General features: G+C 37.6%; 1 protein-coding gene across 1 annotated transcript; it reads right to left on the bottom strand.

Moving 5' to 3' along the window:
* Window positions 1-18,169: 18,169 nt before the first annotated feature.
* Window positions 18,170-19,123, bottom strand: LOC141643370 (uncharacterized). Its single transcript, XM_074452509.1, has one exon. The coding sequence runs from the start codon at window positions 19,121-19,123 to the stop codon at window positions 18,170-18,172; it is 954 nt and encodes a 317-aa protein (XP_074308610.1).
* Between the last annotated feature and the right edge of the window lie 600 nt (window positions 19,124-19,723).

Here is a 19,723-nt window from a genome sequence, read left to right as displayed (position 1 = left end):
TCCCTGCTATGTCGAGTAAACACTCTTGTAAGGTACCTGACCTAGCCTAGTCTCTCACCTATCCCTTCCTAAGGTCTTTCCTGGTCGAAGGGTCGGTCAAAAGAGTCCTTAAACATCGTGAGTATTAGAGTCTTCCCCCTTAAAAAGGAACTTTTTCACCAAAGTTCAGCCCACTCATCTCAACAACGAGGTTAGCCACCTTAAAGACGTTCCACAAAGCATAAAGACGTAACAACTCTACATAGCGTAAAGACGTATCAACTTCGAACACCACTAGACAACATCACAGGTATTATCGCCAACCTTCACCGCATAAGACAGTGATCATCACAAAACTGACCAATAACCCAACTATATTACTAAAATAAATCTTATTCTCCAGTATGACACTTTAGTTCACCATAATTCAACATAGCCGGAAAGTGATCACAGAGGCAAGCATATAAGAAAGAAGGCTAAACACTCGAGAAGAACTTTGTTGTAACTTTTATTTATATAGACTTTTATATCGTGATATGTTATATCTACCCTTCTAAAAAGGAACTTAGTCCCCGAAGTTCAGTGCACCCAAAGGCAACGATTACCCGTAGATAAACACTATCACAAATCGTACATTTAGTATATAACCACAAGACGTCTCTACTCATACTCCACACTATACTACAACTTCTAAGCAAGAAAAGACGCACACATTCATTTTACCGAAAGAGAGACACAACACGAAACATCATGATTTTACTGTCATCTCAACCCAAACATATGACACATTGACATTACTACTAACACTAGGCCGGGTACTCCATACGTGGATGTGAGATTAAAGCGAGTTAACATAGTACACCCAAGCAAAACAATTAACGTACAAGGATTAACATCATAACCGCAATGAGATGCAAATATCACGCAACACCCCTATACTCGGTCGAGTATAAGAGTGTACTCGACCGAGTAGGCTCTACTCGGTCGAGTATGCTGTATACTCGGTCGAGTTTTAACGGGCAGAGAGCAATTTTCGTAGTGAAATCAATTTCACCCCCGAGCTAACCTGTAAAAGTCACAAATCCATACCAAAATGCATTTCCAAAACTAATCAATCATACCCAAAGTAAGCTAAAACAAGTAATGGCCTTAAGGCCAGGTACAGTCATCCGAAATAAAAGTGTACGACAAGAAACGCTAAATATCCATCCACAACTGAAACAAGTCTAGAAAATACAAGAAAATCACTTATATGGACTCCCATCCATCTCATCATCGCCGCCTGCACCTGAAGCTCACCGGAGCAAGAAGTACTAGCTCCCTGATAACCCGCTGCTGAGTAGTTTCCTGCCCTAGCTGGCTGCCATAGTTGGCTTCCCACGGTCCCGCGAGGTAGCCAAACTCAGTCTCCTCAGGTGGCCTCCAAAAGCCGGGGTCAATTCCATAGCTGTGGAAGACACCCGTGTCTACTCCGGGTCCTCTCCACCAGACGGCCTGTGCTAACTCAGTCTCTATGCCCTGATTATGGGCCATCTCATGCATGTTGCGGAGCACCAAGGTGGTGGAGATCCGCTCAGTTAAGTCGCTAACCTGTATCCTAGGGTCATGCACTGTGGGGTAGGGCGAGTACTGCCGGGGGTAGTAGCTCGGCATGGAGTAAGAGAGCTCAGTCTCAACTGGGTCCACTCTAGGCTGTCTAACTCTACGGCGCTCACGAGGTGGGGGAGAAGCCTGCTGTCCCTCAGATGCCGCTGAAGGCTCAGGTAAGTCCTGGAGAATGGTAGGGTCGATCAAATAATACTGAGGTCCTGGTCTAGGTATCCCTCCCACGGGCTCCCACTCAGCTAAGTGATCAACCACAAGGAGGCGTGCGGGGTCAGGAAGTACCATCCACAATGATCCCCTTACCCTCCAGGCATAAGACCCATCATCCATCTTCCGTAACCACCTATTGTTACACCAATATTTGGCGTTCATGGTCGGCAGGGCCTCAAATAACTCGTTCCCCGATGGGGTGGAGCCTCAAAGTCAGTCAGGCGCTGGACTAAGCGGGTCACTATGGCCCCGCAAGCAATGTGACGGTTCGGGGACTGTGCCATATGATCCAAGCTAGCACAAACCACCCACGGAGCGCTATAGTAAAGGGCTTCCTACGGTGCAGGTTCAGGTAAGACATCAACAACATAACCTCATGAGAATTAAGTTTGCTCACATCATCTCTTGTGTACAACAGATAGGTCATCATCCTAAGGAACATACGAAGGGACACATGCTGAACATCATTAATGAGCATAGCACTAGCACTAGAAGCAGGTCGGCCAATCAAGTAAGGAAGGTAAAGAGGTGCACCACTATTCTCAGCTACATCACTAAGATACCCCGTCCCCTCAGCCTCTAGGCCCAGGTGGCCAGCAAACTCATCCAAAGTCAACTCATGGTCTTCGTTCATGAGGCGAAAAGAGACCGTCTTCTCCTTTGCATCATAAACAAACGAGCTCAAAAACTCCAAGGTCAAATGAGGGTAGGACTTCTTTCTCAGGTGATACAACCCCTCAATTCCCAAGGTCTCAAAGATGTGGGTTATGTCTTCCTTAATCCCCAAGGTCTCCAAAATCTCGGGGTTCACACACCGAGTAGGTCGAAAAGGACGACTCATCAAAGCTATGAAGGCCTTACGTTACTTGAAATCAGAAAAGATTACCGATGAATAGGCCTCCACCGGTGGAACAACAGGTTCTTGGCTGGACTGACCTGTCTCAAATTGAAGATTGGCACGGGTCCTCTTGTTTGTGTTGGCTCTTGTTTTCGGCATACTGCAAAAGATAGGTTTTAACAAAGATACCTCACACAAAATTTTGCCATAGATGGACTGGTTTTCAGAATGTATACAATTTTTAGACGAACTTTTAAGACGAAATTTTCTCACCAAACACCAAGTATTTTACACAAAGACATCATTCTCGACATCAAGAGGCTTTGAAATAGCATCTTAAAACAAGCAAGAGACTGAAATTTTCGACTCGAGTCAAACCCTAGAAAATTTAAAAAAAAAAAGCGATTTAAGCCATGAAATTGCTCTAGTGACCGCATAGACGATGTTTATAAGTAATTAAATCCAAAGAATCAGAAGAAAAAGCTTGATTTCAGTTACACATGATAGGGATTCGCAGTTTGAACAAAAACATGCCACAACTCTAATAATAAAGGAAGAAATTGATTTAGAACCTTACCTTGAAGGAAATTTTGGCAAGCAAAGAGCAATTAACCACCAAGAAATCACCCAAGGGCTTGAGAGAGAAGTGATATGGAGTTTTAGAGGAAAGAAGAAGTAAGTGTTGGAGGCGGAAATGTGAAAAGAAGAGGCAATATAGGGTTTTTGAGTAACCCGGCTGAGTCACGATAAAACCGTACTCGGTCGAGTATTGGGCTTACTCGGCCGAGTATGGACTACTCGGTCGAGTACTCTGAATACTCGGTCGAGTTTTCAAGGACAGTAGTGATTCTAATCTGACAAGAATGGGCACTCGGTCGAGTGCCAGTATACTCGGTCGAGTGTGGACTACTCGGTCGAGTATGCGTCTTTACTCGGCCGAGTGTCAAAGAGCAGGAACGAAATTTCGAATCTAATGCACCTGCAAAACAAATAACATTGTTCGGAGTCTCGTGCAATCGGGCTCGTCATCGTTAGAGCTTACTTCTACCACATAAACACGTATCGTACCCGAATCACACATAACCATTACCCAATCAACCAACATTCCACCTACGTTCCTTACCTCAACCACTGCAACAATTATGTCACAATCCGACCATGGATAATATAAAGGTTACAAGTCTAAACTAGCTACATGCCGGCAAAGGTTGGTTTATAACGCTACAACATCACAATTTCTACAATTCATCTTATACTCACATTAAGCAAGACGTTCGTGAAACATTAACCATCATATGATGCAACCATTATTAAACAGGTCATTCAACTTAACCTTGCCATACGCAACGGAATTTCACATTTCATCACTCACAATTTCTAATCACCACTCAGCAACCATTCCAACCAATTCTAGACTTCATCACTACCATCGTTATTGCATGCAAGACTCACATTGGTACATGTGATACGATTATCAAACATACTTAACAAACACTCTTCAAGCAACTACTTCTATCGACTACCCTTTCCCAGTGGCTGGCTTAAGCACGATGGGGCCGTGATTTTGAAATGAGGGCGCCTACCAACCCAAAATCTAGCATCGGCAGGGGCTCCCAACACACACACACCAGGTTCATTTTAATTTGACACCCTATATTCATTTGATTCATTGGTTCAGGTTCCAAAATCATCAGCTCTGATACCACTTTGTAATACCCCCGTACACCAAGACGCCTTACCAAGGACCATCCCAATGTATGAGGATGTTACCATCTCGGTTACCCGAGGTAGTAGATCAAATAGACAATAAAGGACATTTATAAATTAATTACTTTTAATTCTTTACAAGCAAATACAAAGCTGATTACAGGTGATAGCTATGACTACTATGGAACTCGTACATCAGGACATCTAAGCCGGTAGCGTGATGACCTGATCCCCTCCATGCCCAACAGCATCAAACCAACTGTACATGCTAAGCCAACTGCTCACCATCCCCGAATGGATCACCACAGTTTTGAAAACATAACACGGGGGTCAGTTACTGAACAATTAAAATAAGACAAGTATGATAAGTAACCAGCTGATCATCCACCATCTCCGGTCTCCCAATCTCACACAGTAACCGACTACACACCGAAGTGTGTAGCCCTGCCAGACTACCCATCGCAATAGGTAGCCCACGCCGCCAGTTGGGGACCGTGTAGGATTCATATATCTCTTGTTAGACATATCTAATATCTAAGTGTTTATAAGTTTAGTCATAAAACTTAAAGGAACTTATGCATGCATAACTATTAGAATAAAAGAGAAGAATTTAGTCATTCTTACAAGGAGGCCGAAAAATGGTTTATATTAAATTGGTCTCCTACCAAGTTAGTCTTCTTAAGAATAATCCAAATGCCCCAAAAACCTTAGATCTAATTGCAAGATCTACTCCTTAAGGATTTGTACCAAGGAAATCCTTCTTAATACAAATATTAATTTAGTTACTAGAAATTAATATATGTGCCCTTAAAATACTAATATTATGAGATTACTACTTCTAGTAATATATGAATAATATTAGAAATTATGTGAGTTTTCTAGTGTTGTTTAAAAACTAAAACTAGAGAGATAAGTTAATCACCAATTTGATGAACATGTACACAAGAATCTTATCTATATTAATGCAAAAGACAATGCTCAACACAGAATGCGCCACGTCATTCACCCAATTTTTTTTTTTTTTTTGGGAAATTCAGGTAATGGTAGGTCCCGTTTACGTGGAAAGAGTTTATTTCTTTAAATCGTTTCTGACAAACATGCGACAAATTATGTCATAGAAAATATTTTATGAAATAAATTGATAATCGGCAGAAGTAAAAGTAATTGCATATAAACGGAATGAATTAAAAATCAAAATAAATGAAAATAATTACATATAATCGGACTGAATTACATAGTTAATGAAATAAATAGATTATCGGCAGAAGTAAAAGAAATTGCATATAAACGGAATGAATTACAAATCGGAATAAATGAAAGTAAATACATATAATCGGACTGAATTACATAGTTAATGAAATAAATAGATAATCGGCAGAAGTAAAAGAAATTGCATATAAACGGAATGAATTACAAATCAGAATAAATGAAAGTAATTACATATAATCGGACTGAATTACATAGTTACTAATAAAATTACATAATTACGTGAATAAATTACATTTACTTACGGGATTGAATAACAAATAATGTGAATATTTTACAGAAATTAATGAAATAATTCGTCTTTGCCTTTATGCTTGACGAATATAGGTGTTCATATCTCCAAGAAACTTGGTGATTACGGAAAATACGTAACAATCAATGTCAAATCCCCGAGAACCACTATCATGAAAATTTTCAATTTTTAGAATAATTTGCCTATGTTAAAGTTGATTATTAAATTATATTTCTTTTTTCGGGATGTAAAGTTTTTTATGTATGCAAATTTTATTTACAATAGTATATTACGTCATTTCTTCTTAAACCATTGCATGTGAACACGTATTTGAAACAAGTGTAAACATTAATTATGTAGATCACTGATTTAGACCAACTAGATAATTACAATAGAAATGCAAAAAAAAAAAAATCCAAAAACATTAATACCGGCCCAAATACATACAAAATTGCACGGGTTTAAAACTAGTGAATAATTGAATAAGAAGAGAAAAACTCTCCTTATTCTTTATGGGTGACCGATTTTTTCATGGGAAGAGAACCCGATACTTTTTCTATTTTCTCTTCTCAAGAGACTAGGCATGCAAGCCTATGGTTAGTAGGTCATCATTATGCCTTCCACTAATTAAAAGAACAAAGCGCAACCATCTCCTTATCCTCCCATCTTCACGGCTCATCCATATAATATGGGTCCATTTTAAGGTTGTGAAATGTCAATTTGTGTAGTGTGACATTTTGGACATGTTACTAGACATGTAACTTAAATAATGCATTTTTAACTTATTAAAAATCATTATATAAATAAAATAAATCACATACAAAAATTAACTAGTAATTCACAATTACAATGACTTAAAATGGGTCATAGAATTATAAATCACAACTACTTGTATTTATAATAAACAATTTATTCTTTATTTTAGTTGTTTCATAAACAATAAATAAACCTTAAGTAATAAAACAATTTAATTACTTAGTACGAATCTTATTTAATCGAATACAATAAGATACGTAATCTTACTCACAAAATCATTCGTTCAATTTTAAGGAATTAATTAACATTCGTTCAATTTTAAGGAATTAATTAACTTGTATCGTCATACAATTAATTAATTAATAAATTAAGAATGTTTCCCTAGAGGTATGACCTTAAGGGATCAACTGATCACCACCGTCATACGACAGTAATGTCAAACTCTAGGCAACCAATCATTACCAATTAATGTGGATCAGTTGATAATAAAATGTTACAATCCCTTATGTATTCTTAATATGAGATTTATACATGTGATCACATTATTGTCGAGGACACATACTCCAACAATCTCCCACTTGTCCGCGACAAGTGTGCGTCACCAATTCTCTTGTCCTATTACTATCTCCCACTCAATGCAAGGTGTCTTGCAGGTCGTACTTGCATTTGATCATATCTAGAGTGGTTTCCTCGATCTGGAGAACAACTGTCTGACCGGAATTATCTACCATAGATACCTTCCGAGCGTGGCCACGCATTTCCAGTTCATTACTCCTCGAGTGGCCTTGAGATATAAGATAACCCTGATGAGGGATGGACAATTCCCATTGCACTCTTCCCTTCGAATAGCCACAACTCATCATGACCCAAAACATGCCCATTAGACCCCAATTACGAAGGTCGCAGAACATAAATCAAAGTCACTCTGAAACCGTGCCATCTTAGGCGAACAGTCTTTAGTCAAAGAATCGACTCATAAGAATACTATAGTAGCTCTCGCCACGACTAGGCTATAAAAATTGCCAGAACTCTATAACCGGTCATTGCCCAACAGAGTGTCCCATACAGTCTGCCTATGTGATCGACTAGTCATCTCTCATGACTCTATGGCACTTAAACTTGGCATCAATCGCATCACACTCTAGTTACTTCGAGACGTCACCTCATATAAGTAACTAGGGGCCAATACCATGTTAATCCAGTTCACTTTAATAGGGTTCAACATTGTCCTTACAACCTATTTGGATATAACAAAGTAATAAAAGAGCTTTAATAAAACTCAAACGATGAATGCATTATCACATATGTAAAATTGATACCATATCAATTACTACATAATCTATAATCCATACTCAATATTGAATACAACTATACATCTCAACTCAATTGAAATGGCATGACTTATCATGCTTAGCTTATGAAAAGGCCTTTGTTAGCAAGTTGTAGTAACACTTTGCACTTTCCCTAACCTTGTATCATTTCCCTTTGTATAATCTTTATCATAACAACCTTTTGAGTACATGTCCAGATCCAATCTAGAGATAGGTTCCTTAGCCTTGAAATCACTCCCACTGTCCTCACAGTGTGCAGGGATAGGAGCTTCGGTTGTTGGAACGAACTACCATGGTTCCTCCAATTTATAAAACCGAATCCTAATAACATCCCTTCCTACTTGCATTTTTTTTTTATAATTGCAAGTGTACTCAATTTTCGTTGTAAATATCTCATTGTTCTACTGCCTAGAACGTATCTAGCAGATATCCTCCTTAATTAATATAGCCAAGATGGTTCTCTAACCATCCTAGTGTGATTAGAATATGGTTATCGTGTAACTGCTTGCACATAAATTCATATCAATTCTAATGACTTAGCTTCATTTATTTAGTGCTCCAAGAGAACTAACCAATGAACTATATGGCTATATTGAGACTTCTCTCAAAAATTCGATTTGTAACTTTTCGTCATACTCCAAGTATACGAAATTTAAGAATGGTGATACATCTAAGCGTAATGAATTAATCCCGCAGCGGAAGCAAGTGGATTCAATTTCTACATGTTCAATACCTTTGAACTTGACTTGACTCTTATCAATATAAAAATATTCATTTAACGCTAATATCCTCTCAGAACTATCTTTATAGGTCTGGATACCTTAGAGATGTATTATTCTTCTCCTAAGTCTTCCATCATTCACAATGATCAATATGTCCCCTTCATATAAGACTAATAACACCACATTACTCCCACTAAACTCCATGTATAAACAGAACTACTCGACAATTAGAGAAATATTTATCACATGATCAAAACATACAATTCAACTCTTTGATATCTACTTAAGGCTTCCTCTCAAGTTCGCATCCTACTTTAGGATAGTTGCGATTTACAAAACTCATGCAAGATGAATTTAAAATCCAACTATATCAGATCATATCCGAATACAATGAAGTATTGTTGTTGCGTGAAAAACCCTTGCCACCAACCAATCAAGCTTCATGTTTATGCTTGCTTCGGACTTTTGCGGAGTTGAAACTAGATAAAGCATCATAATAAGTTATAGGTTTGTTATTTTCTAAAATAACATAACTCCTGTCCATTTAGATTTCGAAGAAATATTTACTGATTCCTGTGTCTTATTCTCAGTTTCTGGCTCTTGAACATTTTCTCCCACTCTGTCTATAAGAGATAATCCTCTTTACTCTAATAGACAGCATCACGAGCCACAAACTCTTTGTTCTCGTGATCATGTAGGAAGAGAGAGCATATGTTTTCTTTCGAAACAAGCTACAACTTAGGTACCATGCCTAATCATACCATATATGAATTGTACTTCATTGCTTTAACTTTGTTTTGTTTTAGTGGAATAAATAAATACTAGACAAATTTTATAACAGAAACTACCTCCAACTATAATATAAAGATTCAATCATATCATAATGAAAGTGTACTTGTGATACCATATCACCCTTTTTTTGGTGCATACAAAAGTCTTCACTTTATTGTTCCCTATTTTAATAAAGTACCAATACTTTGGTTTTAATCTCTAGGTTTTGATACTTTTAAACATTCATTTGAACTTATTCAAAGAATTTCTCTTCTTACCTCATTAAGTGGATACCAAGTATCTACCTAGTTCGTTTGTAAAAGAGATGAAGAAGTAATAATCCCTTTTGATTGAAATTGTATTCGACCATACACTTCAAAGTGTAAATAGGGCGAATATCTTGCTATATTCATAATTATTTTCTAGAAAAAAGTCATAAATTAATCTTGCTTTGAATACAAGATTCACACATACCATCAAGTGGTTTGGGACACTAGTCAAAACTAGTATCTATGAGCAATTTCAATCGAGAATCGGGAAATAATGGGGTTCACCAATTTGAGTCTTATATAATATGTATGACATTTATTTTAGTTTGAATATAATTACCTTGATTTGTATGGTCTCACCATAAACTTAATCGTGGTATGTAAGGGAATAACACTTGTTTTAATTGCATAATGGTAAAACCCTTTACCTCTTGTGCAAAACTACAAATTATATTCTTATTTAGACATATTATACATCATGACAATTATTGAGATATATATCTAAATACACAACTAAAATGAGTACACTACAACATTCATATGTTCATTGATGAAATGACAACTATCCTAGTTCCATTCATGCAAATTTTTTTGAACTTATTCTTGCTAGTCATCACATGATAATGCCAAATATGATGATGAAATCCACTAATCTGTATCAAATACTCATGATGTGGTATTTGGCAAGAATGTTATGTCAATGTCATAGATTAAGAAGGAATATGTTGGTGTCACACGACCAACTTCCTTGATCTTTACTTATTTAGGAATTTATCTCTATTAATAGAGTGTCTAACACCTTCTCTCTCGAGCCTAGTTCTATCCTTAACAATTAAGATATGTACTTGCTTCTTATTGCTCCCACTCACTTCAAGAATTTCTACTTGATGAAGACTTATCTTCATATAAATTCCTAGTTAATCCTTCACAAGGATGAACTTTATAGTGGTATTTGGTCAATCAAAATTTCTCCCAAATTAATTTACCAATTTTACATTGTCATGTGCTTAACAACTTAAGTGTTTTGATGACAAGTGTTTAGTTTGAGCAATAAGACTTTTGAACCGTGGATAGAAGACATTATCAAAACATATTTTGATAAAGTACTACTTCTATTCATATTTTTCACAAGAATTAATACATAGGTATGTTAGGAATTCAAGATGTTAATCTTATAGTTGCATAGGACGATTCCTATCGAGTTTTATGGAATAGAACGATTCCTATGGATCTAGTTCACAACCTATGATACAGTTCATTTTAGAAAGAGATTCTATTTGTCGTAAGTTATGGTGGTTTAGCGGAGACTCGTGTTACAAACGAATTGATATCATATATGTGTAGGAGCGATAATAAAGAACAACATAAAACAACGAAAAAGTGGGAAAAACAAACATTCATCGTTATATATATAAAACATTTAACAATGTTTTAGTATTTATATAGTGACCTCTACCCAACTATTATAAATTATCCCGAGATCCAAATTCATATCAACTCAGGCACGGTGAGCCGATTCATCTCTAATCAATATAACTCGGTGAATTAACTCTTTAATCGATTCTACTTCTAGAACTCTCGGTCGATAAAATTACTTTAATATTTATCTTTAGCCCGGAACACATGCGACTACGGTCACGAATTCTTCCGTTGAGTTCAATCCAAATTTCGATGTAGTAACAATTTACCACCCACCTACCCAACGTAACAAGTTTAGCACCCCGGTGAGCCGAGCCTACTTCCTTATGAAATTGGGGCTCATGGTTCTACTATTTAGTAAGGCTAATCCTCAATTATTATTTAGTGAGAGGTCTTGTCAATTTATTATCTATCACGTTTTAAGTGAACTAAAACGGTGAACTACGATAATTATAATTGACACGGTCGATGACTCGATAAAATAATATGCATGTGAAGTTATGGCGATTTGGCTATGCATGCAAACATATAAAACAAATGCAAAGCAAAAACAATAAAATCCTAGTATGGCCTTCCTAAAATAGTAAATCAAATAAACTATTTACAAATTCGGAAACCAACTACTTTGGTCCCTTGAACTGCATATGGCACGCACTTCTAGGCAACACCGTCTTTGATGGACCGCCTCCTCGAATGACACCGTCTTCAAGGAACTCCGGAATAAATAAATTACAAAGCTTTTCTACTTTATACAATATAAAATAAAAACAAAACTAAATAAAATAAAAGTGATACGAGATCACATTAATTACAACCGAATCGATATTCCCATTCATTTCGGGAAATACCAATTAAAACTAAGGCCATACTAAGTACAAATTACATAATTCAAAAATTATATAAAATAAAATACGACAATCATACTAAAAAATGCAGCATTAATATATGTATGAAACATGCCATATGAAGTGCCAAATCGCCCTATTTAAGCTAATATCGTATATTCGTTCCGGTTTTACGGATTAGTGTGAGAATTAACCTTTTAAAATCACATAATATTACATAAATCACATCTATGTCCAAGTTAACTACCCCAACCATCTTAGGACTCAAAAATTTAGTCTTCACTAAACATTTGACAATAATTCAACTTGATATTATACAATTGCTCTTTAATCACTATTATTCATAATAATAAGGAAATAATTCCCAAAAAGTCATAAAAATTCGAAAAATTCAAAATCATAATTTTGTATATTCTGGAAAATTCCCAAAATCTAAAAATTTTAATAAAATTTGCCCTTTAATTTATTTTAATTTATTTCACAAATAAATCATATAAAACATAAATTTAACCCTTTAATTCCAAATTAAACATAAAATTATGCAATAAATCAAAATTAAAATTTTGAATATTTTTAACACGTTTTTAGAACCTGAAAATGACAAATTTTAAGCCCAAAAGTCGAATTTTTATTTTAATGACTATTAAAGTTGCTATTTATCAATTTATATCTCATAAAAATTAATAACCATTAAAATCATACGAAAATTAACATGCAACTTTAGATCTAAATTTCATATCATATATACAACATTGGGAAAAATTTTCATGCCATAAAATTTATTTTAGCTAATTTTGCCAAAATAGTCACTATTTATTCGATTTTTACATCTAAAAATCATAAATCATGCAAAATTAAATCATTTGATCTAAAAATTTACATACAGTGTGTAAATATTGCATGTGACAACATACTAAATGTTTATGGGCAGGAACAAAGTCTAACCATTTTTAACATAAATACCTCTATTTAATCGACTTTTAACATGTAAAAATCATAGATCATGCTATATAAAACCATTTTATATGAAAGTTTACATACAATTTTTAAAATATGCATGTAAGGTCGTGTAAAAATTTGAAGTTCAGAATCATAGTCTAACTAATTTTAGCATTTTAATTGTCATTTTACTCAATAAAATGTGATAAAAATACTAATAATCATTTTAAAGAGCAATAAATTACCATAAATCATCAAAATGACCTAAAATCAATTTAGGACCAGAATGTTTAACATGCAAAATGTTCGTGGCATTTATCTTCATAAATCACAAATTTTAATTTTTATACGTTAACATATTAACTCGGAAAAATAAAACCGATTATGCATGCAACAACTCTTGCTCTGATACCAATTGTAGGATTCATATATCTCTTGTTAGACATATCTAATATCTAGGTTTTTATAAGTTTAGTCATAAAACTTAAAGGAACTTATGCATGCATAACTATTAGAATAAAAGAGAAGACTTTAGTCATTCTTACAAGGAGTCCGAAAAATGGTTTATACTAAATTGGTCTCCTACCAAGTTAGTCTTCTTAAGAATAATCCAAATGCCCCAAAAACCTTAGATCTAATTGCAAGATCTACTCCTTAAGGATTTGTACCAAGAAAATCCTTCTTAATACAAATATTAATTTAGTTACTAGAAATTAATATATGTGCCATTAAAATACTAATATTATGAGATTACTACTTCTAGTAATATATGAATAATATTAGAGATTATGTGAGTTTTCTAGTGTTGTTTAAAAACTAAAACTAGAGAGATAAGTTAATCACCAATTTGATGAACATGTACACAAGAATGAATAATTGAATAAGAAGAGAAAAACTCTCCTTATTCTTTATGGGTGACCGGTTTTTTCATGGGAAGAGAACCCAATACTTTTTCTATTTTCTCTTCTCAAGAGAGTAGGCATGCAAGCCTATGGTTAGTAGGTCATCATTATGCCTTCCACTAATTAAAAGAACAAAGCACAACCATCTCCTTATCCTCCCATCTTCACGGCTCATCCATATAATATGGGTCCATTTTAAGTTTGTGAAATGTCAATTTGTGTAGTGTGATATTTTGGACATGTTACTAGACATGTAATTTAAATAATGCATTTTTAACTTATTAAAAATCATTATATAAATAAAATAAATAAAATACAAAAATTAACTAGTTATTCACAATTACAATTACTTAAAATGGGTCATAGAATTATAAATCACAACTACTTGTATTTATCATAAACAATTCATTCTTTATTTTAGTTGTTTCATAAACAATAAATAAACCTTAAGTAATAAAACAATTTAATTACTTAGTACGAATCTTATTTAATCGAATTACAATAAGATACGTAATCTTACTCACAAAATCATTCGTTCAATTTTAAGAAATTAATTAACTTGTATCGTCATACAATTAATTAATTAATCAATTAAGAATGTTTCCCTAGAGGTATGGCCTTAAGGGATCAACTGATCACCACCGTCATACGACAGTAATGTCAAACTCTAGTCAGCCAATCATTACCGATTAATGTGGATCAATTGACAATAAAATGTTATAATCCCTTATGTATTCTTAATATGAGATTTATACATGTGATCGCATTATTGTCGAGGACCCATACTCCAACAGACCGCAGCCAATCCCCACCAAAATCCCGCTCATCAACGAGCAATAACCCTGTCCCTTAATGTGCACATCTCCTCCCATGTCGGGTTCCACGGAGGGCGAACTAGGGCGTGAAGCCACTCCCGTAAGTGACTCCACCACAAACATCACAACACTATCACAACCACCACCATCACACCAACACTCCGATGATCAGCAGAGAACAGTAAAACACAATACAAACACATCTTAATTCAATTAACAGTAACTGAGTAGGGAAACCCTACCTTAACGCTAACCATGAAAATGCATCCACACACAGCCAAACAAGACTCCGAGATGAATCCTACAACGATGACCACATCCTATTATACAACTACTTCCAACAATCTACTGAAGGAAACCACAAAACAGCAACTTACCTAATAACGCGGACCGACGGTGACACGGACGACGACCACGCACACATCCTTCCTATGCAAACCCCGTCCTTCACATGGTTGAGATGCAGGCTACATATATGAGAGTGTATGGAGGTAGAGGTGATTGGTGAGAGAGATGTAGACTAGGGTTAGAGGAAGAGGAACTGTCGAAAATGGGAACTGAAATAAATCTTGCGAACTTGCGTTTTTATATCAACACGTCAACAGCAGCCATACTCGGTCGAGTACTCACATACTCGGCCGAGTAGGCTCTACTCGGTCGAGTATACACGATACTCGACCGAGTAGTCCCTGCTAGGTCGAGTAAACACTCTTGTAAGGTACCTAACCTAGCCTAGTCTCTCACCTATCCCTTCCTAAGGTACTTCCTGGTCGAAGGGTCGGTCAAAAGAGTCCTTAAACATCGTGAGTATTACATCTTTGGTAATCCGTGTAGTCATACCACATGCTTCCTGTATGCCAGAGCTAACTGAATCTTGCTCCAAGTATTTTTCATTGGAATGAAATGAGCTGACTTTGTCAAACGGTCGACGATAACCTAAATCATATTGTTACCGTGCTGAGTCCTCGGTAACTCCATAATGAAATCCATAGAAATCGACTCCCATTTCCATTCCGGTACCTCAAGTGACTGAATCTTATCCTGTGGTAGTCGTTGTTCCCCCTTGACTCTCTGCCAAATCAAACATCTAGCCACAAACTCCGCTACCTCTTTCTTCATACCAGGCCACCAAAAAGTCTTTTCAAGTCCTTATATAGCTTGTCACCTCCCCGATGTACTGAATAAGGAGTGAAATAAGCCTTCGTCATGATCAACTTCTTCAAATCAGCATCATTAGGTACACACCACCTCCCATCGAAGCGAACATTCCCATCTGTGTAGATAGAAAACCTCGAAACTGTACCACTCTCTACCCTTGACTTCCACTCCTGAATCTTGGGATCAAGTTCATGTTTCCTTTTAATATCATCATAGAGTCCAGGCTCGATTGTCAAATCACCGATGGCATCACCCTTGCGAATCATATGAATCCCCATCTTAACCATCTCATCCTTTAGTTTCATCAGAGACATAGCAGTACATAACGAATGTACACTTTTCATACTCAAAGCCTTTGCAACCACATTAGCCTTCCCCTCATGATAGATGATCTTTATGTCATAGTCTCCAATCAGCTCCATCCATCTTCTCTGACGCATGTTCAACTCCTTCTGAGTGTAGATGTACATCAAACTCTTATGATCTGAAAACACCTTCAAGGTTTCCACGTAGAAATAGTGCCTCCAAATCTTTAGAGCAAATACCACCGCACCCAGCTCCAAATTATGAGTAGGGTAGTTCTCCTCGTACGGGTTCAACTGTCTCGAAGCATAGGCAATGACCTTCCCATGCTGCATCAAAACACAACACAACCCATTCTTCGAAGCATCAGTATAAACCTCGAAGTTATCACTTCCCTCAGGTAAAGCTAGAATGGGAGTTATAGTCAAACGCTTCTTTAATGTTTGGAACGTCATCTCATAACTCTCATCCCAATGAAATCTGGTCTCTTTCCTCATCAAAGTTGTCATGGGTCTAGCGATCTTAGAGAAATCCTTCACGGACCTCCTATAGTAGCCAGCTAAACCCAAGAAACTCCGGATCTCAACAACATTCTTCAGTGCTTCCCAGTTTGACACTGCCTCGATCTTACTAGGATCCACCGATACACCATCTTTTGAAATCACATGGCCCAGAAAAATCACCCTCTCAAACCAGAACTCACACTTAGATAACTTGGCATACAATTGGTTATCTCGCAAAGTCTGTAGTACCAACCTCAGATGCTCCTCGTGTTCTTCCTTAGTCTTAGAATAGACCAAGATGTCATCACTGAAGACTACCACAAACCTATCCAGGAACGGACTTAAGATCCGGTTCATAGAATCCATGAACACTGCTAGTGCATTAATCAACCCGAAAGGCATCACCACATACTCATAGTGACCATACCGCGATCGAAAAGCTGTCTTAGGAATATCCTCACCTGCAATCCTCAACTGGTGATAACCCGGCCTCAGATCAATCTTAGAAAACACTCCGGCTCCACTCAACTGGTCAAAAAGATCATCAATCCTCGGCAAAGGATACCCATTCTTCACGGTAACAGGGTTTAACTCTCTGAAGTCGATGCATAACCTTATACTACCGTCCTTTTTCACAAACAAAACTGGTTCATCCCAAGTTGATACACTCGGTCGAATGTATCCCTTATCCAACAACTCATTCAGCTGCTTCTCCAACTCCTCCAACTCCCTAGGCCCCATGCGGTACGGACCCTTAGATATAGGTCCCATCCCCGGTTAAGCTCAACACTAAAATCGATGTCCCTCTTAGGAGGAACATGTCCCTCTTAGGAGGTACCCCTGGTATCTCCTCCGGAAAAACATCACAGAACTCACTAACCACTGGTATCTATGTTGCTGACGTCTCCTCTACCCGAGTATCCCTCACGTGGCGAAGGATCAAAGGACACTTCTTTCTCAAACATGACTTTAAGGTCATCACTGCGATCGTCTTTATCTTGGGTTTTATGACAAACCCCCGGTAAGACACTCTGACTCCTTTAGGACAAGTTAAAGACACTCTCTTCTGCCAACAGTCTATCTTAGCCTCATACTTACCCAACCAACCCATCCCAACTATGACTTCAAACCCATCCATAGGAAACTCAAACAGATTGGCTGGTAAGTCTACTGGCCCAACCATCATAGACACCCCCATACAACTTATTACAAGACACGGAGTCTCCTGAAAGTATAAACACGTTATCTTTCACCAACTCATACTCCCCCAAACCCATAGATAAGGCATGACCCCTAGACACAAACGAGTGGATTACCCCGGAATCAAACAAAACAAAAGTCGGCATATTATTAACAAGAAAAGTATTGGTGACAACATGAGCATCATCCTCAGCCTCCTGCTTGCCCATCATAAAGAGTTTACCGCTATTTTTATGACCTCCTCCGTGGATTGTAGTCGTTGACGTAGTAGGCTCAGCTGCCGAATTATTAGTCACACTGTTATTCGGACGCTGATAGGACCCTCTGTTGCTGCGGTTGTAGCCGCCATTGTTGTTGCCTTGGCCTTCTTGATTGTTCCATGACCTAGCTGGCTTGTTACTAGCTAGACTTTGACTCGGAGATTGCGAGTAGGTCCCTTGATACGATCTCGGAAAGCCTCCTCCTCCCCCTCACAACACTCATGCACTCATATCGTTTATGACCTGAACCACCACAATTGAAGCATAGCAAGTTTGAGTTATCGCTAATGCTCTGGCCACCTTTTCCCCATGTACGAGATCCCCCACCATAGCTAGGCCCTCCCGAATAGGTCCTAGCTTGGTTGTGGTTACCCCTCTTGTGACTTGATTGGTTGCCACCGTCACTCTCAGCCTTCCTCTTCTCAGCCCCCTTTTCCTTGGCCTCCTTAGCCATATCAACTAACCTCTCAGCATGCCCTGCCCTCTCATAGAAATCTTTCAGATCAAAGATCACCCCGGCTTGTAGATTTTCCATAATTTTCAGCGCTAACTCTTTCTCAAAGCAAAGAGCTAAACTCCGTTGACTCTGCTGCAAGTCTTCTGCATAACTTGACAACTCCATGAACCTGTGATAGTACTCAGTGATGGTCATGATGTCTATCATAGTGAAGGAATTGAACTCAACCCTCAACTTTGCACGGATGTGCTCCAGAACGAAGTGGTATGTCATAGCCCTCTTGAACCCTGCCCAAGGAATTACAGGTTGTCCTAGATTCCAATAATATGCCCGAGCTCCTTCCCTCTCATTATGCCACCATAACCCAGCCTCATCTCTTAGGCAAAACGCAGCCTGTTCTACCATCATCTCTGCAAGATAGTGAACCACCTCTAACACAATCTCCATCTCTCGGTGCCAGTTGTCACGCAGTTTAGGCTCACCGGTGCCCTCATAAGTAGTATGGTTAATGCGGGAAATGGTGGTGTTCAGATAGGATGCATCCACCGATTTCTCTTCCCCGTTCCCCACATTTTTGAGTGCCTTCATGAGCGCTTCTTGCTGCTCAATCATCCTAGCGACCTCCTCAAGACTCATCTCCGAAGCCTGAAGGTACGCGGCAGATCTTTTTGGCGGAATTTTGAGCTGATATAACCAAGAAAAACCTAAGCACATAGCCTACGACTCAAAATAAATAATACATCCACCAAAGAGGTACTCGACGTACTCGGTCGAGTACTAAAACTACTCGGCTGAGTATCCCACTCCAGTAGCTGACCTTAGATAACACATAAAGTATACTCAAGCTTGTACCTAAGGTACTCGAACGAGTACGCCCCACTCGGATGAGTGGTCATGACCAGCAGCTACTGCCAAAAACTCACATACCCCCACTCGGTCGAGTGCCTGGATACTCGGTCGAGTATGTCCTACTCGGTCGAGTACCTGCCTTGCTCGACCAAATCATGCCAAAAACGTTATACCCCTTAACTTAACACAAGTGTATAAGTATACCAATTTCTTATACATGTTACTAAACAATCAGAAATGCCAAGCAATAGCATCCAAGCATATCTCATATCATCTATATGTATTAACACAGTATTAGTCCATGTTCATGCAATCCATATAAACATCCATTCCATCCAACACTCTTATGAGAAACACACACAACACATGCAACAACTCCCTTAACAC

This window comes from Silene latifolia, chromosome 1 (genome assembly GCF_048544455.1).
Source record: "Silene latifolia isolate original U9 population chromosome 1, ASM4854445v1, whole genome shotgun sequence".
NCBI lineage: Eukaryota > Viridiplantae > Streptophyta > Magnoliopsida > Caryophyllales > Caryophyllaceae > Silene > Silene latifolia.
Note: the sequence above shows the minus strand (reverse complement) of the source record. Positions and strands in the feature narration are given on the sequence as shown.

What these genes read in the sequence shown, in the direction of transcription:
- LOC141643370 (XM_074452509.1), bottom strand. Translation starts at nt 19,123, where the DNA reads ATGAGTCTTGAGGAGGTCGCTAGGATGATTGAGCAGCAAGAAGCGCTC.